At 41.9% G+C, this 20,472-nt stretch overlaps 1 protein-coding gene across 4 annotated transcripts; it reads right to left on the reverse strand.

Annotated features, from left to right (window-relative positions):
* Nucleotides 1-2,469: 2,469 nt before the first annotated feature.
* On the reverse strand, nucleotides 2,470-20,423 carry LOC135494629 (uncharacterized). Of its 4 annotated transcripts, XM_064782768.1 has the most exons (15): nucleotides 20,371-20,423; nucleotides 19,361-19,765; nucleotides 18,609-18,786; nucleotides 17,740-17,933; nucleotides 16,571-16,654; nucleotides 15,256-15,300; nucleotides 14,315-14,475; nucleotides 13,648-14,084; nucleotides 10,051-10,133; nucleotides 9,453-9,479; nucleotides 5,410-5,957; nucleotides 4,788-5,032; nucleotides 4,172-4,400; nucleotides 3,881-3,960; nucleotides 2,470-3,300 (listed from the first exon to the last, which is right to left on the reverse strand). In XM_064782768.1, the coding sequence occupies exons 2-15, from the start codon at nucleotides 19,695-19,697 to the stop codon at nucleotides 3,120-3,122; spliced, it is 2,829 nt and encodes a 942-aa protein (XP_064638838.1). In that variant the 5' UTR covers nucleotides 19,698-19,765; nucleotides 20,371-20,423; the 3' UTR covers nucleotides 2,470-3,119. The 4 variants fall into 4 exon arrangements, with proteins under 4 accessions (XP_064638838.1, XP_064638840.1, XP_064638839.1 ...); XM_064782770.1 differs by lacking the exon at nucleotides 16,571-16,654; XM_064782769.1 differs by lacking the exon at nucleotides 9,453-9,479.
* Nucleotides 20,424-20,472: the final 49 nt, after the last annotated feature.

Genomic DNA, 20,472 nt, shown 5'->3' on the forward strand with positions numbered 1-20,472 from the left:
TAGTTACCAGCCAGCTTCACTCGTCCTAGACACTGTGACTGTCACAACCAATCTGATGACAGTAGCTGCTACAATGTCCGAGATCTGAATAGTAGTTACCAGACAGCTTCACTCGTCCTAGACACTGTCACAACCAATCTGATGACAGTAGCTGCTACAATGTCTGAGATCTGAATAGTAGTTACCAGCCAGCTTCACTCGTCCTAGACACTGTCACAACCAAGCTGATGGCAGTAGCTGCTACAATTTACAATGTCCGAGATCTGAATAGTAGTTACCAAACAGCTTCACACGTCCTAGACACTGTCACAACCAATCTGATGACAGTAGCTGCTACAATGTCCGAGATCTGAATAGTAGTTACCAGCCAGCTTCACACGTCCTAGACACTGTCACAACCAAGCTGATGACAGTAGCTGCATGCTACAATGTCCGAGATCTGAATAGTAGTTACCAGTCGGCTTCACTCTCCTAGACACTGTCACAACCAATCTGATGACAGTAGCTGTTACAATGTCCGAGATCTGAATAGTAGTTACCAGCCAGCTTCACACGTCCTAGACACTGTCACAACCAAGCTGATGACAGTAGCTGCTACAATGTCCGAGATCTGAATAGTAGTTACCAGCCGGCTTCACACGTCCTAGACACTGTCACAACCAAGCTGATGACAGTAGCTGCTACAATGTCCAAGATCTGAATAGTAGTTACCAGCTGGCTTCACTCGTCCTAGACACTGTCACAACCAAGCTGATGACAGTAGCTGCTACAATGTCCGAGATCTGAATAGTAGTTACCAGCCAGCTTCACACGTCCTAGACACTATCACAACCAATCTGATGACAGTAGCTGCTGCAATGTCCGAGATCTGAATAGTAGTTACCAGCCGGCTTCACTCGTCCTGGACACTGTCACAACCAATCTGATGACAGTATAGCTGCTACAATGTCCGAGATCTGAATAGTAGTTACCAGCCGGCTTCACTCATCCTAGACACTGTCACAACCAATCTGATGACAGTAGCTGCTACAATGTCCGAGATCTGAATAGTAGTTACCAGCCGGCTTCACTCGTCCTAGACACTGTCACAACCAATCTGATGACAGTATAGCTGCTACAATGTCCGAGATCTGAATAGTAGTTACCAGCCGGCTTCACTCGTCCTAGACACTGTCACAACCAAGCTGATGACAGTAGCTGTTACAATGTCCGAGATCTGAATAGTAGTTACCAGCCGGCTTCACTCGTCCTAGACACTGTCACAACCAAGCTGATGACAGTAGCTGCTACAATGTCCGAGATCTGAATAGTAGTTACCAGCCAGCTTCATGCACTCGTCCTAGACACTGTCACAACCAATCTGATGACAGTAGCTGCTACAATGTCCGAGATCTGAATAGTAGTTACCAGCCAGCTTCACTCGTCCTAGACACTGTCACAACCAATCTGATGACAGTAGCTGCTACAATGTCCGAGATCTGAATAGTAGTTACCAGCCAGCTTCACTCGTCCTAGACACTGGCACAACCAATCTGATGACAGTAGCTGATTCAATGTCCGAGATCTGAATAGTAGTTACCAGCTGGCTTCACTCGTCCTAGACACTGTCACAACCAATCTGATGACAGTAGCTGCTTCAATGTCCGAGATCTGAATAGTAGTTACCAGCTGGCTTCACTCATCCTAGGCACTGTCACAACCAATCTGATGACAGTAGCTGCTTCAATGTCCGAGATCTGAATAGTAGTTACCAGCTGGTTTCACTCATCCTAGGCACTGTCACAACCAAGCCGATGACAGTAGCTGTTACAATGGCGAATCCAAGATATTTTTCGTTAGGCCCTTGTACCTGCGGTATAGAAGAGACGGCCAAGTACGTTGTACCTGTCTTCACAAGCATGGTGAGATGATGGCTCAGCCTAAGGCAGTAGGCCCTGGTGTGCATGTCATCTAGAGCACAGTGAGATGTTAGGTCAGTACCAGACAGTAGACCCAGATGACTGCTGTGAGAGAGACAAGGCTGTGAATGTGAGATGCTAGCTTTGAGGGATGGATGTCTTTGAACCGACAAGTTGATCCCCATATTTCAGTAGCACAACTAGAACTGTCCTTTATTGGAGACGGACATCTGAACCAACAACTAGTTGCCTGTTTCAATGTCCTCAATTGATAGACAGAGGTCTTTGGACCGAAAAAGTAGGTGCATTTGTAAAACGAGGACTGTCCTTAATTGATAGACAAGGGGTCTTTGGGCCGAAAAAGTAGGTCCCTATTCTTATAACCACAACATCACAGTCCTCTATTGAGGGTTGGAGGTCTTGGAGCTACGAGTAGGCCCTAATTTTTCCGAAGCACAACCAGATTCATGCATGACTTGCTCTCTCCGAGCTGTATTTGGCATGCGTCCATCTCACGAAGACAGAGGGGCTGACATCATACCATAAAAAATAACCAAATGACAAAACCGTGTAAAAGTAATGGCAACTTTATTCATACTCTTCTATTTACAAAATATCACATTTGGACAGCAGGTAAAAATACCTTGGTTTTGGAATGGACGGTTTGTAGCAATTAGAAATAAGGAAGTATAATATTATACTTATTGGCATTTGTGAGAGCCATCAGTAATTGGCTCTTGTCATTGTTAATGCCAAGAATGAAAGCAAAGTAGTATAAAATGAACCATAACTTGAGTCATAACTTAAACCTCTAAAACATGTACTGCAAACCATCAAATTTCCACCACTTTCCATTTTTGCAACTCACAAAAAATAAAATTTTCACGATTTTTAATTTGGCCGAGTTCAAACATTCTTTCGGTTCTCTAATCAAAATTTGTTTATTTGCAATTAATTTTGGCAAATGACAATTATCCCTCAAATCTGAGAAAATAAAACAGACGTGGAATTTTGGCGTTACCAATTTACAGTACATTTTTTTGCAATTTACAGACATTTATATATGTTCATGAACATACATTAAGTTCAATTTGACCTCTCACCTCTCTTATCAGGACACCTCTCTTTTAAGGACAGCACTTGTGAGTCCCGAGGGTGTCCTTAATAGAGAGGTTCTACTGTACATCCTTCATGTCCTTGTTCGAAGTTTGAGTTCACCAATCAATTGACTGAAACAACCGTAGTTATGTTACTCTCTTTCCGTGGCGTTTTGCCCGCTGCTTGAGTTCGTAATTTCTCATTTCGTTCGACCATGCTTGTCACGTGAAGAGGCAGTTTCATCTTATCTAATTTTGGTGACTTGGGGAATTTCAGCAGGTTGGAGACACGGTTTAGTAACGTCCTGAAAAAGAAGGAATGTTTTCGATAAGTTTCAAATGAAAATGAAATCCGTCACGACAGCTGGGCAGGATGATTCAAAGAATGAATGCTTCAAAAGCTGTCGCTCCCCATTGGCTCTGCTCCCCCCTCCCCCCGGTACGTACCGGTACTGGTGCCTACTATATGGACAGCCCCTAAGACAACATTATGCCCAGACAAAGTCTCCTAGGAATATGCCTTTGGGCAAAACATTGGGCGATATGAATAAAGACTAGCAAATGCTTTTATCTAAATCTCAATGTACATTTACACTAGGCCTTCCTGTACAAAACCGGAGTAAAAGCATTTGCTAGTCTTTATTCATATCACCCAATGGCTCATGGCAGGAGCCTACCTAAACACAAAAACACACTTTGGCAGCATTTTTTTGGCCAAATGAAAGATATTTTCTCAGAGCAATTTAAACTTGTTGACAACTCAACAAGTACCTTTTGAAAATTGGCAAATGAGAGAATGATCAAACAGAAACAACAAACTCCTGAAACTATCTTTCCTTTATAGTACAAATGCCGAAGAGGAAGAAGGAAGTTAGAAATACTTACTCCACTTTGGCTTTAACTTCATTTATATACAGCAAGTCTTCATCTACTTCTTTTGGCGGTATCAAACCTGGGTTGACGAGCTGAAACGCAACACAATCAAGTCAGCAATATCCTTTCGTTTCATTTAAAAAACAAAAACACTGACAGTACCTAAAGTCTACTCATGATAAGAAAGCGACAAGCACAATTAGCTTTGCAAGATCGGCATCATGTACGAATAAGGTACTTTTGTGTTTGAAATTACATACATAATTAATTTCATCTGAAGCTCAGTTACTACAAAAACCTCACCTTTAATTTGGCTCCGACACTAAATCGACAACTCCGATTCTTATCCCTAAACGTCAACGCAATGTTGGCCTGGCTCATGACACGCACGCTTAGTCGATTATTCAAGGAGAAGCAGATTGGTTGGAATGGTGGTGCGTGAACGTGCGTGGACTGATCTTTCCAACTCCATCGCCGCTTGCGACCGCCCTGAAAATCATGCTCCACACCTCCGAGCTGATCGAGGTAGAGCCTGAAATTCAATCGAAAAATTACGGCGACAGGCTCGCAGAAGCACCGCAATTCATGTCTGCTACTCATGACACTTAATTGCATTTAAAGACTGATGTATCTATTACTATAGAGCTCAAGTTATCGTCTCAAAAAGCAGTCAAATCAGATTTCATTGTAGAGTTTGAGGTGTTTCAGAATATAAATCGACAACTCTCTGTGTCGTTGGTTGTCTGACCAAACTCTGCTCGTATAATGTGTAGCTGCCATTTTCCCCAAAATCCCGGCTGCTGCCTTAGCCAACATTTTAGTTCCACCCTCACAGTATTCAAAGACACGACCAAGACCTTCAGTTCGGTCTCAATTCCTTAATAATTTTCGCCATTGATTTCAAAAACAAAGAACTCACCTCAAGTCTCCGTTAGGGAAATAACAGCCGGCAAAACCGTTTGGTTCAAATACGCCCAACATCGGTACACCAGTCTCCTTCTTGTCATCATGGATGACGTAGCACAGCTGTCCTCGCGAGACGTGAGAAATGGTGATGGCGACGCTGCCGGACGGGTAGAAGACATTACCGGAACCATCAGGGAAGACGGTCAGGAACTTTGTACCATCGGGGTAGTACCACTGTCGAAGCATTCTTCTTTTGGCCTGGAAAATATGTTTCGTTCATAGTTCCGATCAATTGGATGATTCTGAAGATTCAAACCGCCGATCCTTGTCGCATGTTACACCAATGTTAACAGCTCATTTGTGCGGTTACTCAACTCTGACAGTGACAGGAGCACCTCTTCTTACCCTGGTGGTAAGTTTGAGTACTCACTTCAAGTTCTACAACATCAGTCCAGAGGAATCGCTTTTGGACACTAGTCAAACTGCCAGTGTCAAACTGTCAACAATTCGCAATACATTTGATCCAGTGAACAGATTCAACCCTCAAGTGTAACAATTTTTGATGATGGTAAAGGTCGCAAGGGTATTCCACCTATACTTTGTCACAGACAACCATTATAACACGGTATACTTACCCTAGCAAGAGCCTTCAAGGCAAGTTTCCGCGGTGACTCCACCTCTGTGGACTCACCCTGCGAAACCTCCGCATCATCTGGCCGCTGCAACGAGAAGCTCTTCACACCACCCTTCCGCCCCTTCTTCTGCACTCCGTCGCCCCCTTGTAAACTATCCTTGTTACCAGTTTGTTTACCCTGTTTGCTCTTTCTTCCTCTCGACTCATCGCCGCCTTGTCGTTCGTCCACGCCGGGCAGCGTTGAATCACGTCCACGTTTCGTTGTCCTACCCTCGACGTTTGAAGACTTTGCGTGCTGTTTCTTCCCACCTAAGTCGGTGCGATTTGAATCTTCCCGCCTTGACGTATCGCCGTCGACGTGTGATTGGCCCATCAAGTCAATGAATTGGTACTCGTCGTCATCGCCGAATTCAGAAAGAGGCTCAGCGATGAAGACGTTTGGTTCGTTATCGTCCTCCATGAGCGGCGAGGGGATGCGTACGGTCCAGCCTTCCTCCAGGCAACGTTGGGACGACAGCTGGTAGTTGATTGTCTTCATCTGTCGAGCAACTGAAAATGTGGAAAAATTCGATGAGGCTACTTACAATTTTATTCCGAGAAGGTACTGAGAATGAATTTGGAATATCATTTGATTCAGTTGATTTAACCCTTTAGCTACAAGTACAACACCCGGGATGCACTGGATTCTTACAGTGCATACTACCATGTATTAACACCTTCAGCGCCGAACCACGTAGATCTGCGTAGCCCAAATCCCCTCCCCTTTGAGCTGGATATCGGAGTCTCATGGACTTCATGAAAGAACTACGCCATCGCCATCTTCAGGGCAAGGTAGGAACTGTCTTTTCAGTTTCTACCTTGCCCTGAAGATGGCGATAGCGTAGTTCTTTCATGAAGTCATTTAAAGTCCTGAACTACGCCATCGCCATCTTCAGGGCAAGGTATGGTCTTTTCAGTTCCTACCTTGCCCTGAAGATGGCGATGGCGTAGTTCTTTCATGAAGTCCGTGAGACTCCGATAACCAGCTCAGAGAGAGATTTGGGCCACGTAGATCTACGTGGTTCGGCGCTGAAGGTGTTAAAGGAAACTGCCCGGGAAAAAAAGGGGAGTTTTGCACGGCCCGGTCAAAACCTTAGGCGGGAATAAGGTTTCATTGATAAATATAAGGAGTTTCAAGGCCCCCAAATCACTTGTAAGGTTCAATAGATACTGGCCTTTCATTGGTTTACCGTTTGTGTATCATTTACATACTCTCATCTTGAAAAATATGACAATATTTTCGATCACGTTATTGATTTTTGCAACATTTTCGGTAACGCGCCCCTTGCGGATCTGTAAGGTACCATTCGGATGCTTGAAAAATGCTCGTCTCGTCCATTCGCTCGCGGATAAACGTATCAGGTTGACTGCAGCAACTTTTAATTGTTGGAGACAGAGAAGGAAGGAATATGATTATCAGTTTGATGAAAACTTTGCAAAGTTTCTTCTTGGGACTCGAAATCCATACTACTATTCTCTCCATTTTCCATTTTCTCCTCTCTCCAACTCACTACTATCGCTATTGACTGCGTAACATACACTAACATTCTTTCGCTATCATTGCTAACTTCATTTACAAGAACACTGGCCTCTTTGTAGCCGATTATGTAACCCATAGTGGAAACACCTGACAGCGCCGCCCGGCATGATCCACGTGCTACTGGCATATTTATAACTCGTAGTAAATAAGGTTGTAAAAATATGCAAATGAGATGCCGTATATGGAAACCATGACGTCACTAAGCAGTTCTTATTTCTGCTACGGGTGGCGCTGTTGCTTGCTTCTGGAGGCGCTATTCAACCTCTTTAATGTAATGTTCAAGAATATCATCATCACATACTCTTTTCTGCCTTGGGTGGAGCTTTGAGGCTCAAAAAGGGATGAATTAAAGGGCTGTGTTGGATGATACTATAAAGAGGTGCGGTACTTTGTACCTGAGTGTCTATGCCAGCCAGCAGCCTGTAGAGGACTTCATACCTCAGGCGAAAATCCAACAGGGTTATGACCCCGATAATGATAATCTGATGCTGGGGATATTAGTTACTTAGATATCAAAATCTTTGGACTGAAATAAAGGCAGGAAGATTAAAACAAGGGATGTGACGGCATGCTGTGGGGATAGTTCAAGAGATACTTCCGGGACATGCTACACAGAATTCTACTGAAACTATGCGTACTGTCGTGTCGGTGATTGCTTTATGTGAAGGGGAAACTTTCAGTGAGGAAATTGAGAAGCCTATTTCGAAAGCAGTGATGTTGCGGTGAATCTGATGCAATTTGATTAACTTTTTATCTGAAGGTAATTTCAGATTCTCATGCAATAATATATGAAAATGGAAGAAAGAGTCAAATTGGTGTAGGCACATGCAATAATAGGTGAAAAATTGCTGCATTCGAATTGGGAAATTTTAAACCTACAAACAAGTTTTTCCTCTGGCTCATATCAAATTACTTGTAGGTTTGATTGAAGCAGGAATTGGGATATAAAAGCACTTTATATGAAAACTGGCAGGGTGGGTGGGGGGGGGGGGGGGTCTTGGGTTAGCATTGGAGTACTACCACTATCAGTATCACGATCATTTATACTGGCTGTTGAGATAAAATTACAAATTTCAAATTGCATAGGCCTTTAAAACCTGTCGACTTCGAAAGGATCTAGATGAGACAACTCAAAGGGAATCCAATTCCTGTATTTATCAGTCAAAATATCAAATCCAGTTGTGTGTGAATCTGCATTTTTTCATCTTAGATTCAAACTCAGACAGTGAGCCTTTTTTTGTCTACTAGTTCTCGTGAATAAATAAAGAACATATGATAATCATTTCAATCTTTTTTTTGAAGCAGATGAAATACTGTAAACTACTTTTAACAGTTGTTTTTTAAGACAATCTGTCATAGATACATGTAACTAAAAACACTTGCATGTATTCTTCATAGTTGAAAAATTAAGTCATTATCATAGAATACACAACTCCTGTAATGTATCGCCTAGAAATATCGATCTAATCTTTCAAAAATTCTACAAGTATTGACTATTTCAATTCCAACTGACTGATACACATTTATTACGTTATGGCATTTTAAGTATCAACTAGAAATATAAATATAAACCTTTTGAAAATGCTACAAAATATTGACTATTTCAATTTCTACTGACTAGTGACTGAAATATTTTTGACTTTGACATTTTACTGGGGAGAGGTTTTGGCTGCAAGGCAAAAAGGCAGGATTACGGATATAGATGACTTCCGTGACGTAGTGGCGGACAGCGTCAGAAAATGTAACAGAGCCATGTCGCTTGCGTCGTCTGGTGGAATTTCAACAAACCACTAGACGTCACGAGGGACATAGCTCTGTTAAGTTTCCCCGACGCTGTTTGCCCTTCCATCATGCAAGTCATCTCTACAAGTAGCTACAGACAAATCCCAACTAAGAATTTAACTGTGAACAACCATCGGTATGCATTTCCCCTTTTTCAGCACTCGTAGCGCCATATTTGAAAATGATGACACCGACACCTTGTCACTGTGACATCTTTTTGTTACAATGATCTTACAATCATGACGTCATCACTCTGTCATCTATCTTCAAGTGTCACATTGCAATATTTTGGCCCAGTTTGGCCGATTGAAGCAGATGAGTGCACAAACTGATAAGATCTTTTCACGCCTGATTTAAGAGTACAGTTGTTGACTGTTTAGAGTTTGGTCTGAATTGCAGCCCATCTCAAATTTATTGAGGGTGGGTGGGGGTGGGGGGGCAATTTGACCATAGAAAGGAAAAGCTCAAAATTATGGTTTGGTGGCACACTTATCCTAGGATGGTTCTTAATGCCAGTCAATTTTTAGGTAGAATGGCCCATATAATCATAATGGCACATGGAAAGCGACACTGAACAAGGCATATTCGTGCTGAAAAGTGGATACGCTCACATTGGGCCGATTTGGGATTTGTCTGCTGAAAGCGACACACACGAGAGAGGACGAGACACAATAGCTACTTACTGTCCGAGATTCTATTGGATGTGCCCGCTGCGTACAAAGACGAAACATTACAGTAAACAAACAAACAAGCCATAAACAGCACACAGAATTTTAATAAAACATCACGTCAAATTAAATGCAAATCATCTCTCTAGGAGTTAATTTTGACAACTTGGAAAGTTCCTGAAGTGTTACAGTAAAACCTCTCTATTAAGGACACCCTCGGGACTGACAAGTACTGTCCTTGATACTAGAGAAGTGTCCTGATTAGAAAGGTTACCGTAGACTGAATGGAAACAACCAATCAGCAACAGTCGAAAACCACACCAGCATTACAAAGAAAAACACGCAATATTTTGATTAGTTTCTCCTTAGCAGGGCTTGTTCAGGGTGTTTCATTTGCAAATTTTCACAGACATTTTTCGAGAATATTTTCTCAAATTTATATCTAATTTGCAAAAATAATTGATCGAGAAAACAACCAGAAACAAAAATTAAAAGGTTTACAATAGCAGATGATTTAAAAACACAATTTTTTTTTTTTTTTTTTTTTTTTTTAAAACACAAACTTAGAGCACCAAAGCAAAACAAGAATTTACAGGACATTATTCGTACTCACAGGAGAAGAAATTTGTAGGTGCTGCTCCGGTGGACATGGCGGCGGCCGCTGCTTGTTGTCGCTGCATCTCTCGTTCCCTCATTCTGAAGAGGAAGCGATATTAAATCCATGTTTCATTCGTAAAAGAAAACTAACAAGATAGGCCGGCTGAGTGAAATGGTAATTAACTGGGAGTGCTACTGCGTTTCTCTGTCACGACTCAACTTAGAATGTTTCAAGAAATGTTCAGTTTAGGGCCGGGTTTTTGACATGTCCAACAGTTGATGATATTGATAAATGGGCTGCACAATGCCCAAAATGATAAGTGGCAATCGTCGCCAACTGTTAATGATAACTGGTTGCACATTGTCCAACTGTTGATGATAAGTCGCTGCACATTGTCCAACTGTTGATGATAAGTCGCTGCACATTGTCCAACTGTTAATGATAACTGGTTGCACATTGTCCAACTGTTAATGATAAACTGGCTGCACATTGTCCAACTGTTAATGATAACTGGTTGCACATTGTCCAACTGTTAATGATAAACTGGCTTCACATTGTCCAACAGTTAATGATAACTGGCTGCACATTGTCCAACAGTTAATTATAAACTTGCTGCACATTGTCCAACTGTTATTGATAACTGTATGACCCAAACAAATAATAAGGACACCAAAGGAATTGCTAAAACCGATAGATCCCATTACCAAAAATACTTTAACATTACGTTTTTTTTGCCTTGTTATACTTATAACATGCATTGCCTTTCACCCATAGAAGGCATAGAAAGATTACTTTTTCCTAAAGAAAGGGGCAGTTGAAAACAGGATTACATGTACTATAATTGGAGCACAGCGAAGAATGATCTGGCCAGAGAATCAAAATGTCAAGAAGGAACTGCCGAGATCTGATTGTCAGTGTGTTAGAACTTAGACGAGAGTGACGTGATTGTATGCAAAGTGTGTTGCGACGTGAACTTAAGTGTCAATCATATATTGAACTTAGAACACTGTAATTGTGTGACATGTGACTATTTGAAGCATGCTGGTCTGCAGAGAAATCCAACCTAATCAATCAACGCTACTTATACAAGGTGCATGCAAGTTGGAAAATACAAGTTAACTTCAAGAGATTTATGTGGCTCAAGTCTGAAATTAGTGAAAATATCAGGGGTGTAGCCAGCTTTTTGGCCTGGGGGGGGGGGGGGGGGGGGTGCAAAGGGTCTCTTGGCAGGCAAGTTGGCACAATTTTTCGGCCAAAATCATGGTCACAAACATGACTTTTGGTGAAGTGAGGGAGTATTTGCCTCCACTCTCTTTTCCCCCGCAAGCTGCCTGCCGACTTTGTTCCAACCTAATCTCTTGAGGATTACTTTTGTGAATGCAAACTAGGAGCTGTTGAGGAGTTAGAACTTTATTGAACATACATGCTGTAAACCGTAATTGAAAACCAAAATCTCAAAAGCACTGTCTACGTTTGTTGACAGAGCGAGTTGTAGAAGGGAAAACGTCACCGTTTCTTCTTTTTTGTCCCAATCTTTTCATTTTTGGTTATTCTACAGTTCTCTGTGCTCTGAAGTGGCACCACTCCACAAAAAAACGTCAATTCCAATACGAGTATATTTCAAGTTTGCATCAAAACCCTGATCATGTTGATCGACGACATACCCATATTTTTATAGGTTCCATAAACTTGGTCGGCACTTTGAAATTTTGCTCATAGAATACTTTTGTGACAAGAATTTTCATCCGTTTAATTTCACATTTTTGAACTTGGTATCAAGATTTTTAAGTCCTTCCTCCCAAAATGAAATACTTTGGGCATTTTCTTTTTACATATTTAAAACTTGATATCAACATTCCAAAGGCCTTCTTCCCAAAATTAAGTACTTTGGACATTTTCTTTTTTCATGTTTTACCAAATACTGTTTATGTCATTTTGTTTTAAATGCAAAAATTAAACGGAAGGCAAATATCTTGGGGTTACAGTATTCGTGTGAAATGATTCTGGCAGGGTCTACCTTACCTCATGGCCGCTCGTATTCTGCCTGCTTCCCTTTAGTCACAACAACACATATCAACATGAGCTATTAGAATACATTAGCAATTAAAGCACGTCACTTATGCAAGTATCAATTCGTGTCTTGTACCCCCCCTCCTCAAGGGTACGACACCTTATCACCCTATAATGACATCTTAAGGCTCAAGCATCACCCTTTTTTCACCAATGCTACTTTTTCTTTCGTCAAGACATCACCATCAACAATATATCAGTTATCACCGTCATATAAAGTAACCGAACTAATTTTACTGGGTAAGGCTGTATGTTTGACAAGACATCGACACATTAGCATCCTTATTCTTTCCAGCTTCGCCAAATTTTCACTAAAGGAAAAATAAATACTACTCAAGCATCGGCAAAGATAAGTGGTGATAGCTTAACTACCCTTGAGGAGGGGGGGGGGTACAAGAAACGAATTGATACTTGCATTAAGCAGGCTTGCGCGCAAAGGAGCAGATGGATGGAGGTATTTTCCATAGTCAGGGTTCCGTCAGAGAGTACGTTTACAATACACTCAAACAGAACCCTGACAATGGTTCTTTGAGTGTAAGTAAACATATCCTCTGAGACAACCTGGTAGTTGACTGAGCCAATTTCGGTCACCAGAAAGCTGCTTCACAAAAAAAAAATTGTATCGTGTGGTAAATACCTCGATCCTTCAAAGTTTTGCAAGGATAGCTCAACACATAACAACATTAAATCAGTTCACAACACTGTAAACAAACTAACTACAGTCTAAATGGGTCACACTTTAATTACATGTAATAGGAAAGAAATTTACATGGTCAATAAGGATTTATTATTGTCTGTGGTACAGGGAAGGGACCAATATCACCGAGTACTTCTAAACTTCACCAGCACTAGAAATGGCGTATTACACATGGGGGGAGGGAGGGGATGGGGTGTATCACCACTTAAAACAGTTCATCGCAATGTAAACAAATTCAGTTCCAGTACTTTAGAGGGTTTGGTGGGAAAGTTTGACCATATTTCCCCTGTGCTGGTTCACCTGCACTGGCTACCAGTCAAGCTCAGGATCCAGTACAAGGTTCTACTCTTGGTGTTTAAGTGCTTGACTGGGGAAGCCCCAGGATATCTCAGATCCATGATTCAGTTAAGAAGGATCGAACGCCAAAGACTTAGATCAGGATCTGGGATGTTCCTAGAGGTTCCTCGGTTCAATTGTCAGACTCTTGGTGGTCGTTCCTTTACGGTAGCTGCTCCAAAACTGTGGAACCAGCTTCTGCAAAAGCTCCGTAACATTGATTCCCTCCAGACTTTCAAGTCCCTCCTAAAGGCCTACCTTTTTGCAGTTGCCTTTTGGGAAAAAAGCGCTCCAGAATACCCACTTGCTGAGTAATTGGAGCGCTTTACAAATGCCAACATGATTGATTTGAAGCAGACGTGGTCCCTTTGCAATAAAGAAAGAGCATGGAATTGAATTTGGCTACATCACTTCAAAAAAGTGGTATTTCTTTTACAAAATCAAGCAAAATAAAGATAAAGGTAAGAGGGAAAAGGGTACAAACCCCCCCCCCCCCCCCCAATACATACCTCTGTGCAGCGCGCTCCTTTGCCGCCCTCCGAGCAAGCTTGCTTCCGTGTGGCGGATGGGGCGCGATATCAATCTCCTTGTCCTCCTTCAACTGATCATTCAAGGGATGCGTCAACGTAAAGTGAACAAACTCGCGATATTTATCGCAGCAATAAAGATCTTCCGGAGGTTGCGAGTCCTGTTGCTCCAACGTCGGAAACGGCTTTACTTGGTTGCCGCAGTATTCGCAAGGTGCGGAGAACATTTGATCGTAGGATGATATATTGTCGGTATCTTGACCGGGTGATGGGGCTAGGAGTCGTGGATTGTTGACTTGTGGAGGCTGGTCCTCAGATTCTCTTTTATATTGTAAGATTTGCGGCGGTCCGATGCCCTGGACTATATCTGAATCTTCCCCTTCGACTGGAGGTTCACTTTCAGAGTCGTCGTCAGAAAACTGTCAAAAACATCTGAGTTTTAAAATTTGATAACCATAAAATATACACTGAAAAAAACCGCCCAAAGTCTTGATGTGTTGTCAAAATTAACAGAGCCTGACTCCATAACTGATAACATGGCAAAGTTTGGCCACTCAAACGCACGCGACTCTTGGAAAGAAGCAAATTGCTAAAAAACTATCTTCAATGAGGTATATGGACATTTGAAAATGGGCATCATGTCACTTACGTCAGAATCACTACTCAACTCGAGCAGCGGGATGCCATACGCGTCACTGACAGCAGGTTGAGGGTAAGCAACCACATCATCCTGGGCGCTGGATCCACCAGATGGCGTGCTAGGGCCACTCTTCGATTTCGTCGTCCCGCTTTCGTCCTCAACGAGATCATCTACAATAGAATTTTTAAAAGTTATATTCTGATTGATGGTTGTGGGAAATCTAAAATAGAGTGTAACAGGGCTAGAAATTCATGGCGATAGAGGCAACTGCCTTCAGGCCCCCTGTGGTGCCAATTTTGGCAGTAAAATATCTTCTGACCAACATGAGTACAAAATGCTTTGCAGGGAATGCTGTATTAGGATAGCCATTATTGTTTAACTCAGTGTTTGTACCTACATGTATGTATGTTGCATGCTAGGATTTTCGCAGGGGGTTGTTATCCAAAAACACCCAGTTTTTTTCCCACAATATCTGCTCAAGATCAAGTGTCAAACCTATTTCCAAGACTGCAGGTGATTAGCACCTCTGCCCCCACCTTGGCTACTTGACGATGGGAATTAAAAAGTAAGAAGCAAAAGTGTCCATCTCCAATTTGGCAAATATTTGGGGTTCCGCCAATGCTAAAATGACTGCCAACAGCAATAAGCAATAAAATACATGCCTGGAATACTAACAGCAAGTGGGTAGAGCAATAAGCAATAAAGGACATGCCAGGAATGCTAACAGCAAGTGGGTAGAGCAATAAGCAATAAAAGACATGCCTGGAATGCTAACAGCAAGTGGGTAGAGCAATAAGCAATAAAGGACATGCCTGGAATGCTAACAGCAAGTGGGTAGAGCAATAAGCAATAAAGGACATGCCTGGAATCCTAACAGCAATCAATATCAATGACAGAAAGGAATAAAGAGCTAGAAAGCTAAAAGCGTAAGATACATCAGCATATCTCACCGTCAATACTCGACTCCGATGATGACTCTTCAGTGAGCCGGGAAGCTGTAGTAAAAGTGATTGGAAAACCAATGAATGTCATGCAAGAGAAACACACACCATCAAAGAGATTGAAACCTCAGCCTTGCAATGTGTACTTCCTCAGAGACCAGCAGATGTCAACGTTACCCCAATCTGCGATGAGCCAGTTCAAACCACATCAAAATTGGGACTGGGAATTGGCTACCAACAGACATAGTCTTTCTGGCTTCATACATGTATTTCAAGTACACTCCCATACACTGCAGCACCTATACACCACTGTTATCTAAAGGCCTACACCACTCTGCGGTGGCCCATAGAGGACATGCGTTTATATCCACCGTGGTGGATATTATTTTCCACCGCGGTGGATATTATTTTCTTTGGCGGTGGTGGGAATTATTATTTTTAACCCGGCGGTGGGAATTATTTTTTCGGCGGTGAGAAATAAATCCGGCGGCGGTTGTATTTCGAGAGAAAAAAACGCATTGTAAAAAGGAAAAATATTCTAATATATTGAAAATAAACACATGTCCTCTATGGGCCATCGTACCACTCCAATACCATGTTGGTCATTTCCATGAGGATGAGACACGTCACTGCCGTAACCGCACAGAGGAAAGATTTGCAAAGATTGATACGAAGTTGGCGAAAACATCAAACACACTTGAATCAATATTTCATTGTTTTCTCTGGTCATTCAATTCTACTTTTCAGGTATTTCAATACGACTTGATTTGATTTCATTCGAATGTGGTACCATACAGTGTGGCCCTGCACAAAGAACAGAGAATAAATTCACATAATGGTTACATGTCCTGCTAATGGCTAATGACTACCTCTGAAACAGGAATTCTAGTTGAGATGTTTAAGAGCTAGAATAACTGAAATTACGACTTGGAAGATTAAATTGGGTATTAAACTAATAAATAGGATGCTATCATTTAGACTTAATGTGAAAATTCGATTTTCTAAATATTTCTGCAATAAAGAGCATGGGTGTAGCTAGCAGGGGGGGGGGGGGGGCCAGGGGGCAAATGGGGGGCTTGTTTTTTACCATAATTTTGGCCGAAGAATGCCCCCAACAGAGCCTTTTGCCCCCCCCCCCCCGCCAAGACCAAAAAGGTAGCTATACCCCTGAAGAGTCAAGAAAACTTTGCGGGTTACTGTACAGTTTTTGCATCTTTGTCAACCAACAACTCGCCCCCAACAAAAACATTAAAAATAAACCTTATCCCTTTCCATAAACAATGGTTATTTCTATAAAGCATGCATCTACTGAAAAAGATCATACCACATTTTTGCGTGAGGCTAGAGGGAGGGAGCTTTCCCTCAAAAGACAGGCGGTGCGTATAGAGAGCGGGCCTTGGAGACTGATCTGGTTGAGGAGAAAATAGCAAAACTGAACAGAAATTGTTGACAAATCAAGCGACCCAGAATAATCTTATAACGAACGATATATTTTTTCAAGTTTAGACTTATTCCTATATATAAGGTATGCTCGTAATTCTCAGGGTCGTTTATCGTACAGTAGAACTCCTCTATTCAGGACACCCCAGGACTGACAAGTGCTGTCCTTAATAGAGAGATGGCCTGATTAAAGAGGTCAAATTGAATGGAATCCACCACTTTGGGACCAAAACTAGTGTCCTTAATAGAGAGGTTGTCCTTAGTAGAGAGGTGTCCACTAAGGGAGGTTCTACTGTACAGCCCTACCCCTCCAAAAAAGAAAGTGTCCAAATTCCACAGAGTAAATGAGACTTTGAGAAGTGTAGTGCAAGGCGATAATCACTCATCCTAAATACAGTAGAACCTCTCTATTAAGGACACCCGTGGTACTGACAAGTGCTGTCCTTAATAGAGAGGTGTCCTGATTAGAGAGGTCAAATTGAATGGAAACAACCGATATGGGACCAAAACTAGTGTCCTGAATAGAGAGATAGTCCTTAATAGAGAGGTGTCTGCCAAAGGAGGTTCCACTGTATTGTTATATTGCCACGATTATCAAACATCACCACCTCTTAGGTGAGTTTTTTCAAACTGTGCAAACTACCACAAGCACTGGGCACAAAAACATGACGCTAACAGGCTCAATAATCATACATCAAGGTCTAGCTGTTCAAAAATTTTTTGTCACTTTTGCTGGCATTAGCGTAACTTGTTGTTAAGTCTAACGACCCTACTTGAAGGAGATAACACCAATTCACATTAACGCTAGCCTTAGTCACAAAACCTGATGTGAACGACCGGGCCAAGGAAAGCAGTCCAATGGACCGGTTTTGCCACTTTCAAACTTTGTACTCCGCACAATTGTCAGGTCAATAACTTACAATACATCGAAACTTATCCAACGTCAGTGAAAGGCACATGGTTTCTTTGCTTGCGCTGCCTAGTGGAAACTGGCCATAAGAATACATGAATACAAATCAAAATTTAGCCGAAATAATATCTGCCCATGCATACCTGTTTTAGTCACAGGGGTCGGGTCGCTGAGGGCCGACTTCCCCACGGATTTCAAGTCCTCCAACCAACTCCATTCCGTCTGTGCATCTATGGAAATGACCACGAATTCTTTGCCATCCGCACCTTTCCGCTTTGTTACCTCTTTGTTTGCAATCGTACTTTCTTTTTTACTGACTTTTAATTTTGTGGGCTCACTGAAATGTACAAGTGTTCAAGTTCAAGACATGTTGAAGAAACCATGTTTTAAATTAGTTTTGCGCAAAATATGAGCGACTGGGATTTGCTTCTGTGACTGCTGCTCAGCTGTAAAGGCAAAGAACAAATTTATTGAGGTAATAATTACAGTGGAACCTCTCTATTAAGGACACCCTCGGGACTGACAAGTGCTGTCCTTAATAGAGAGGTGTCCTGATTAGAGAGGTCAAATTGAATGGAAACAACCAAATTGGGACCAAAACTAGTGTCCTTAATAGAGAGGTGTCCGCTAAGAGAGGTTCTAATGATGTTGACGTGGCAATTTGGTGTCCACTGCGCCTGCATGACCGCAACTGAATGAAGTGATCATTCAGGGACTGTCTGACAGCTGTGATTGTTGACTCGACGTCATGACATCATGATGACGTCATGGCATCCTTGTGACGTCATCAGTGACATCATAGCCTGAGCCTGCATGCTCTGTTGCTCATGGCAACTAAGAGAGGTTCTACTGTACTTTAATTCTTCAAGGGATTTTCTTTTTTCAGTCAGGAATCTACATTTTTTTTGCACAGGGAACTTTTCGAGAAAAATATCATTAGGATGGGATAAAGATAGGAGTCACGCTTCTTAGTTTAATGGTGTGGAGGACACCAGATTTTAATTTAACTCACCCATCAGCAAATGACACTGTCCGTTTTGAAGATGTCCTGCTCTCTGTGGATTTGGCAGACATTCCTGATTTCATTGAAACACCAGACTTTATAGATGCAGCATCATCGATTGTAGTTTTTGCCTCGCCTTTGAAAAACGACGAGGGCCGTGGGATAGAAAACTCTGTTGAGGCTGATCCTAAGACACAATCATATGCTATGATATTAGGTAGGGAAAAGGAATGTATGGTCATCTTGTATTATTGTGAGCACTTTGGCACAGCCACAGGTACTGGGCTGTTACTGAGAACCAAATTCAAGTCTATAAAGAGTTAACACATATGATGTCCAGTATGTTTGTACAGTGACTGAGTCAGTATACGCCACAGACGTCATATTTGACATGAGCTCACAGTGAGCATCATTGTTTTGAGATAGTTATGGAGGGCAATTCTTTGTTGCACTGCTTCTAATATGATTGATAGTGATTTACTTACTAAGGTACTTGACTTTAATACTGCTAGTGTTACTCTCAGAAAGTATCAAAGTGAAGCCTAGGTTGCTTACAAGATTCCTTCACTTTCTCCTATCTGAAGGCAGCTTTCTCACTTATTATGACAGTACCTGGGTGGAAACTTGGCTTGTTTTGTCCCAAGAGTCCCGCTGCGGTACTATTAAAAGAGCTGTCAGCAATCTTTAAGCTTTCTAAACTTAATTACACTGATAAAACATTCATACTAATCTCATTAAAGGTACAGGGTGTCACATCCTACCTTTCCGTTGCTGCTCTTCCAACTCATCATCATCAGTCACCCCAATCGGTGGCAACGGTTTTTTCTTTGGAAGCTGGAGGTCTTTCTCATCTGTCCTATTAGAGCCTGTAATGTCGCTGACAACGGATGACTGTGCACTAGGATTGGATGCTGGCGTCTTCAATGGACTAAGCGGGCTGAGTGGCTGACTGTCCTTAGAAGAGGTTGAATCTCTCCTCTTCTTCGCCTGCTCCGTATGAAGACGGACATTTTCAACCGTCAGGCTAGAGGAACTTCCCCTAGGGTCTTGTTCCTCATCTGACCCAAAAGGACTCTTCTTCCCTTCCTCTTCCTCCATAATTGATTCCTAGACCTTCCAATATTATTCAGTCATATTGATGGCACTTAACTTCAGCAATTAAACCACTGAAAACCGAGAAAGGAAATTCTGAAATCATCATAAATGTTACACGTACACCCTATAAGTATAGATCATATCAACAAAGGAACTTATCACTTTGGCAAGGACTGCATGATGATAAGCCAAAGAAAGGATTTAGGGGCCTGTATATGTGTAATGTCTTATGATACAACTGATATAGGCCTAAGTGCCATTTTGCAAGTCTCTTTCTGTAAACCAGAACAACAACTTCAACCCTGTCGACTGCAATTGTTTTGAAGTTACAATACACAAATTTTAGGGGTGGGGTGGGGTGGGGGAGGGGGGGCTGGGGCAGTCTGAGTCAGTTCAGATGAAACGATAATAAAACAAAAAAAACAATACCATTCAACTGCTGGGTAAATAACTGTGACAGTCCAGATTGGCAGATAGGCCTGCCCTAGGCCTTAGGCCTAGCTTTTGTAGTTGTCGAAAACAGTGATCGACCCGAATTCAATTTGACTTTGACAGTTTTCAGATAAAAATGAAGATAAGAAGAGATTAACTACTGATATATATTCACAGCGTACACAATCATGCTACGATATTTTATTTTAACAAACTCATTTAGGAGTAAATGGTGATTTTATACCTGACAAGCTGCTAATTTTTTCAGAAATCGCCATTTGTTTATTGTGGTGTTGGAGACGGTCACATGACCAAATTTCTGGCATTTGATTGGCTTTTAGCTACC

Source organism: Lineus longissimus, chromosome 10 (assembly GCF_910592395.1).
Source record: "Lineus longissimus chromosome 10, tnLinLong1.2, whole genome shotgun sequence".
Lineage (NCBI taxonomy): Eukaryota > Metazoa > Nemertea > Pilidiophora > Heteronemertea > Lineidae > Lineus > Lineus longissimus.